This window comes from Anarrhichthys ocellatus, unplaced genomic scaffold, assembly GCF_004355925.1.
Source record: "Anarrhichthys ocellatus isolate YVR2014 unplaced genomic scaffold, GSC_Weel_1.0 scaffold132, whole genome shotgun sequence".
NCBI lineage: Eukaryota > Metazoa > Chordata > Actinopteri > Perciformes > Anarhichadidae > Anarrhichthys > Anarrhichthys ocellatus.
This window is the reverse complement of record NW_022280162.1, coordinates 401,946-409,386: the sequence shown is the minus strand read 5'-3', so window position 1 is coordinate 409,386 and position 7,441 is coordinate 401,946. Positions and strand designations below refer to the sequence as shown.

Here is a 7,441-nt window from a genome sequence, read left to right as displayed (position 1 = left end):
AAACTAATCGATCAATTGACTAATTGACCCGACCTGCGTTGGAAGCATTCATCCTGCCTGAGTGCCCTTCAGCAACACACTTAATCTCCTGACCTCCGCGATCAGTGATCCACAGAAAATGGCCGGATCGTTACCGTAAATAAATCCTCCCACAGCTGGTGTGTCACACAGTTACCCTCTCAGTCTCATGCACAGTCCTGACCATTAGTTTGTGTTGTGATGATGTCATCATTTTACTTGCACCGTGCTTTTTTAAAACACTTCAGCACAAACAGTGTCATGCTTGTGGAGGCCGCTACTCGTCCGTGAGTAGTGAGCACGACTGGATGAATCTGCACCAGTTTAGTGAGTTTGTAAACAGATGTTTTGATGTTGTTTTCTTGATTCTCCATTCACCGTGGAAACGTGTCCTCATACAACAGCTTCAGCAACACGTATGAATCTGAGCTTGCTTAGTTAGGTTCAGGCAACAAGAGATACTGAGTTAGGTTTAGAGAAGACTATTGCTTGAGTTAGAATAACTACTGACGTTGCGTTGCTGAAGTACAGAAGTTACAAATAAATCAAAGAGTTCGTTCAAGAATCTCCATTTTCTTTTGTACTAAACAAATGACTCAATGTTTAATAGTTCAATGTCTGATCGACTCCTTTTCTATTTCTATGGCTGCAGCATCGTGGGTTTGTGAATCTAATTATATAAAGACAGGTGCATGCTGGGACATCAGAATGATGAGGTACCTAGACATCCAGGTGAATTCGCTTCCAATGCAATCCTCTTTAATGTATTCATTCCTTCCTTTCATCTCCTCTGAGACGAACACTCACGTTACATCACAGCGTTCCTCGTCTCCAGAACTCACTGTTACACCGCTTACTGTACGTCTCAGTCTCTGCTCAGTCTCTGCAGCATCGCTCCGTTTGTGTGAGGGATTCATCTGCAGGGTGCACAGAAGTGTGATGTCATGTGTGACATCATAGAAGTAAAACACATGTCAGAAATGATACACATAATGAGAGTAAGTGATTATTATAGAAACATGTAAAAACAGCAGCAGTGGATATGATAGAATAATAATGATATTAAACGTAATAGTAGCAGTAACAGTAAATAAATGTCAATATTAATAATATTAATATGTTTTTGAATAAGGGCAAAAACCATGAACACTTTAGTTTATAAATACAAATACCTCACTAGAGCACCAAATGTGGATTCATCCGCCCTGAAAATAGTCCCCAACAAATGCTCTGTTTCCTCCTAATGTTTCAGGATGATGAATGTGATATTTGTCTTTTAGAGATTGGCGTCTTCTAATACCTGTAGTTCCCTAGTTGTCCACCAGGTGTCCCCAGAGTCTTCTGCACACCTGAGCCTCACTCCCTCAGCATGCTGCTGGTCAGTGTTGCAGCATTGTGTCGTTGATCAGCTGTAGTCTGTTTTAGGAGCTCCAGTGCACCATTGACACGATGTGATCATCAATACAGTTTGATTTTGTGTTGCCTGAATGTTCGGTTAGTGTGAGAGCGAGCTGCTGGGCCTTCTGTTTTTAATCATGTGTCAGCATTTTGTTTTTATTGATCTGCAGAGAGGCTGTAGAGGAAGCAGCCGTGATGGGAACGAGATGACCCTCAACCTGCAGTGATGGAAGATAACGGCGCCATAAAATGTGATGACAGCGAAACATAATGAGGGCAAAAGGGACTGAGCAGGAACATGGAGGCTGTTATTAATACTGAGCAATACATAATGACATGTACACTGACTTATCTAATGATAACTATAATAATAATAACAACAGTAATAATAATAACAATACATAATGACATGTACACTGACTTATCTAATGATAACTATAACAATAACTATAATAATAACAGTAATAATAATAACAATACATAATGATATGTACACTGAACCTATCTAACAATAACTATAACAATAACTATAATAATAACAGTAATAATAATAACAATACATAATGATATGTACACTGAACGTATCTAATTAATGTAATCTAACTATAATAATAATAACAGTAATAATAATAACATTAATAATAATAATAACAGTAATAACAATAATATTAACAGTAATAATAACAGTAATAATAATGATAATAATAATCTTACTATACTCTGTAATGCACAATAAATGCAGCACAAATTGCTTCTCAATAATAGAAAATAGACAAATAATAAACATAAGAACAGAGATAGAAAATGGAAAACAAAACACCTGATAATAATAACAATAATACAAATATGAAATGAAATACATAGATACATAGAATGTATTAAAATGAAATCCTAAAACATGGTCTATCCATCAATCTAAAAATACGACTTCCTTATCTCCTTTTCCTTCCTTTCCTCTCTCCTCCCTTCCTTTTCTATACATCTCCGTCAATTGTTCCTCTCTCTCTCTTCCCCCCCCCTCCCCCCCCCCCCCCCCTCTCTCTCTCTCTCCTAGCTCTCCGCCCAGTCATTCACTCATCCACTCATTCAGCAGCAGCACTAACTGCGCGTGGATTATTAAACACAGACGGATCTGAATATTCACCTGTGAGCAGAAAGCAGCTTCGAAACGGATTTAATGATTCTCGGATTTCCTTTACTGTGAAGTGGAATTATTCTTTATTTAGTTGTGACTCTCCCTCGTGGTGGATAATGTGGATTCTTACCGTTTAACGCACTCTTCAGGCTTTTAAACTGTTTCAACCACGTGACGTTTTAGGAGTATTCATTTTTGTTTCCAAAAAAACATTTTTTTAAACTTTAAAAACGCGACTTTCCCTGAAGCCTACTTCCTCTAAAAGACTGAAATATACATTTTATTTAGTTTTATATTAATATAAAAACCCGGATTTAATTGCTGCTGTCACAGAACACTCGTTGCCAGACGAGGCACGTGCCGGCATGTTTCCGCGGGCATGGGAGGTTTAACAAATGTTCAATCATCCCCAAAGAACTGAACAAAGACCGAGAAGAGGGAACCAGGAACCCGCTGAGGTACAGAGGAGAACGTCTCTTTGGTATTGATCGATATGTGGGAGGTTCTGTGTGTGTGTGTGTGTATGTGTCCGGAGGGAAGGCATTCATGTATGGAGGGTCATTAGTGCCAGCAGGGATTCTACAGTTTGAATATTATTCTGTAAAAATATGAAAAAATAAATATTGGCAGCAAAATGAATGATGACACAGAAGCTAATTGTTCTCTTATAACAACTATAAAAACATATTGTTCATGAGAGAAGTGTGTTGTTTTACCGAGCGTTCTCTGTAATATGCTAATGAGGAAGCCTCTCAACACCAACAGAAGGTATTTTTAACAGAAAGGTTTCTTGTTAAAATCAGATCTATAATAATAAGATGTCATTATTGTATGATGGATTTAGTATTATATTATTTACTTGTGTGAAAGAGTCAATAATGTGACGTTTAATACAATAACACACAAGGTTTCAAACTTTTAATACGATAAATAGTTTGACAGGAAGATGTGCTTAAGTATATAAAAAGTAAAAGTCGTCCAGTCATTCTAAAATAAATCAATGAATTGTTAAAGCAACGTTGTTTTCCAACTGTAAAATGTCACATATATATGATAACGTGTACAATAAATAGTGTTTCTGTTAGAAAAACAAATATTTGCAGATGCAACGCATCGTATACGAGCTGTACATCTTTATGAGCAACTATTAACGCAGCCATCGGAGTAAAATAAGAATAAGTGGTATTTAAAGCAGTACTTCTGATTATTAAAGTAAAATTCTCACAATCATTGAACACATTTCTTTAACAAATAAAAAATGAATTTCAGATCCAGTTTATTTTTCCAATTCATGAATACAAAGCAGAATGATTTTGCTTGTAATGTCTGCAGCCTCAGACACAGTTTAAATGAATAAAAATGACCTTTTCACTGATATCGTTTTACTGTTAATTCATATTGTGTTGGTGACCTTTGACTCTTTGAATTCCTCCCACTGCCTCCTGTTCAACACCGGTTAAAACAGCTACGTGATTGGAATACGTTAATCAGAGGCCGACGTGTTCCTTGAATGCATCATTCTCACAGTAAACACAGAGTCTAATGAATGAACGCGTCATTAAACACTCATCACCTGCTGTGTAATGAGCTAAGTGTGTGTTGTGTGAGGTGGGCAGGGCTGCCGGGATAAGAAACTGTCCTCTGGGAGTTTTTCTCCCACGACTCAGCAAAGACCTCTCAGGACTGACGTGGATGAAATGCCCGAAGTGAAGCGGACCGTGACCGTGTTGTTGGACTTCAGGAAGGAAGAAGGTGTCGTTCTTCCAGCTCAGGAAACAGGACTTATGTTTTGTTAATTTGTCCCTTGTGTGTCTGCAGTTAACCGGGGATCAATCATTCAGCTTGGACTACCTGCTGGGCTTTGGAGGATGGCCCGCTGGAGGGAGGGCGCCGTCCGCCTGCTGGTTCTGCTGGTTCTGCTGGTTCTGCTGGACCCGCCGCGGCCTGTCGCGGGGCGATCGCTCCGACACCGCGTCCCGAGACGCCAAACCCGGGAACACCACCGGCAGCCGCTCCGGAACATCACGCTGGCCGTCATCCTGCCGCAGACCAACACTGACTACCCGTGGGCGTGGCCTCGCATCGGGCCCGCCTTGGAACGGGTCGTCAAGACTGTCAACGCCGACCCCACTTTGCTCCCGGACTACAACCTCACCTACGTCTTCAAGAACAGCGAGGACAAGGACGGCATCTGCTCCGAGTCCATCGCGCCGCTCATGGCCGTGGACCTCAAACTGGCGTATGACCCGTGGGCTTTCATCGGGCCCGGCTGCTCCTACACCTCGTCGCCCGTCGGCCTCTTCACCACCCACTGGGACGTCCCAATGGTTACGGCGGGCGCCCCGGCCGTGGCCTTCTACGGCGGCGTCTACCCGTCCATCACCAACACGGGCCCCACCCACAAGAAGCTGGGGAGGTTCGCCCTGCAGATCTGTGAGCACTTCGGGTGGCGGGAGCACGTTATGCTGGTGTTCAACGACAACAAGGCGGACGACCGGCCGTGTTACTTCGCCGTGGAGGGTCTGTACACGGAGCTGAAGAGCGTCAACATCACCACCGTGGACCAGGTGTTCGAGGAGAACAAGCTGCCGGTCAACTACTCCCAGATCCTCTCCGACATCCAGAACGACGGCCGAGGTGAGTCGGTTCACATCGTTTTATTGTACGTCTAGTTTGTGAAATGTTCCCACGGGTTCTAACAGACGAGACGCTTTCACAGAGTCCACTTGGTTCTGGTAGCTGAGACCCGACCTGGGGCCCAATATTCAGGCCCTCCACATATAGATTGTTTCAGCTCATTTCCTGTTGAAGTGTTTGTGATTGACATCAGCTGACAGGAAGTAAACATGGACCCACGCTGTTCGAAACGGTCGATAAAGATATGTTATTTTTTTAAACAGATATTTCCCCCTTCCTGTTAAAGATCCGGTGTGTTGGATCTGGCGCCATCTAGCGGCAAGATTGCAACCAGTTGAAGCTTCTTATGTTGAAAACGTGAACACGTGAATAGTCGTATTTGGAACCAGTTGTTGTGGGAGCGGCTCAGGTCATTTAGTGTGTTTGTGGTGGGACGTGAGTGGTGGAGCGGCAGATGTTGGTGAGCGAAGGGTTTGTCAGCGAGGCTGAAGAGAGTTCGTTTAGCTGTGAGGATTTCAAGTGAATTCAATAAATTCTGCAGCTCCTGAAGTCCAACAGAGGCCCGGCGTCCCCCCTTTTTTTTCAGACCAGGATCAGGAAGCCGAAGCAGGTTGGTTTGTCCGCTCTGGGCTACCGTAGACACATGGCGGCCGGCTCCATATGTAGATATAAACGTCTCATTCTAAGGTGATTATACACTAATGAAAACATAGTCATTAATAGTATGTGTGACGCTAGTTATTTCTTTACATATTTGATACCTATTTATCAAACATCTTCCTGGTATACGACCCGAGGCGCCATTCTACACATTAGTGTGTAGAAATGTACACAACAAGGTGTTATTTTGTGTGGTTAGTTCACATTAAGAACGCAAATATTACGCAGCAAAAAAAGAGCTTTTTCATCAGCCAATCAGGTTGTGAGGAACTGAGTGAGTTACATCTTTATTTAGTAGTCTGAAGACAGAAAACTTTATTGCTAAACTTTCAACCTTGATAAAAGCAGCGCACATCAGATCCACTCCTTTCGTTCTTACCTTTCACAATAAAAGCCCCAGACATTTTTTGCAGGTGTGTATTTAGCTTTGTTCGTGTTTAGAAGTCCTCTTCATGAATTGTTTTGTGTCTTCAGTGAGCTGAAGCTCTGCTTGCGTGTGGACGAGAGGCCTTCTATCGGTGCAGTCTCATCAGGTCTGACGGGTCCTGCTGTGTGTTCATTAATATAATAGTGGTTATTAATATTCTCAGTTCTGGTCAAATATTTCAATGCACCGACACGCACAGAACCAGGACCTGCAGCCAGCGTCCACGTTATTAGATGCACCTGTGGGGCTCCAATCAGCGGTGCTCATTGGACAAGCTCTCCTCAGCCTGCTGTTGACGGTGAGCTCACTGCCTGCAGATGGAATCAATCCGTCCCTTTTGGTCTCAGCGTCTCCAGTTTCCTGTAATTTAATCCTAAAAGGAAAAACAGATTCCTTCAGATTCAAACGGTCGGCTGTAGAACAGCTGCCCTCTCCTTCTTTCATTGTTCACCTGAACACATCTCCACTGAGTCCAGGCTGCAGGACTTAACCTCCGATAAAGACCACAAATAAAAAGCAGAGTGCAGAGCGACAGAATGAGAGCAGAGCAGGAGACGAGGGGTCGAAGTGCAGCAGAGACGTCCTAGTCCTGATCCTCTATGTGAACCAGTCTCAGTGTAGTCCTGATCCTCTATATCACACGTGTCAAACTCAAGGCCCGCCACGTCATTTTATGTGGCCCGCGAATCCACCAGCAACAAAAAAAAAAAAAGTAAAAGTTTTTGTTTTTTTTTAATTTTGGAAAAAAAATTTAAGTTAGACTTGAAAATAAAAGTATCCCCATGGTCGAAATTATGAGATAGAAAGTTAAAATTATGAGACAGCATGTTGTCTGTGTACCGACATTAAAACTATCACAACAGGTGGACAGGAGAGGGAACAGCCCGTAAAGAGGTTTCCCAACAAGTGATTGAGTTGAAAAAGATCAACAAATAATCCCAAAATGTCCACGAAGAGAAGAATCGATGCAGAGGGAAGAAGATGTAATTTAAGATGGGAAAGAGAATACATGTGTGTGCTTCAAGGAGAACAACGGGTCTGTCTTCTGTGTTATGAGGCGTGTCGGTGATGAAGGATATAATCCACGTCGGCATTTTGACACCAAACACGGAGCTAAATTTAGCCTCCAAGAAAAACATCAAATTGTCCAAGAATTAAAAGGCAGA

At 42.3% G+C, this 7,441-nt stretch overlaps 1 protein-coding gene across 1 annotated transcript; it reads left to right on the top strand.

The window, feature by feature from the left end:
• The first annotated feature begins 2,513 nt into the window (after nt 1–2,513).
• LOC116399857 (atrial natriuretic peptide receptor 1-like) lies at nt 2,514–5,561 on the top strand. Its single transcript, XM_031877292.1, has 2 exons — nt 2,514–3,009; nt 4,370–5,561. Exon 2 carries the CDS (start codon nt 4,420–4,422, stop codon nt 5,221–5,223), a length of 804 nt encoding a protein of 267 aa, XP_031733152.1. The 5' UTR covers nt 2,514–3,009; nt 4,370–4,419; the 3' UTR covers nt 5,224–5,561.
• Nucleotides 5,562–7,441: the final 1,880 nt, after the last annotated feature.

What these genes read in the sequence shown, in the direction of transcription:
- LOC116399857 (XM_031877292.1), top strand. Translation starts at nt 4,420, where the DNA reads ATGGCCCGCTGGAGGGAGGGCGCCGTCCGCCTGCTGGTTCTGCTGGTT.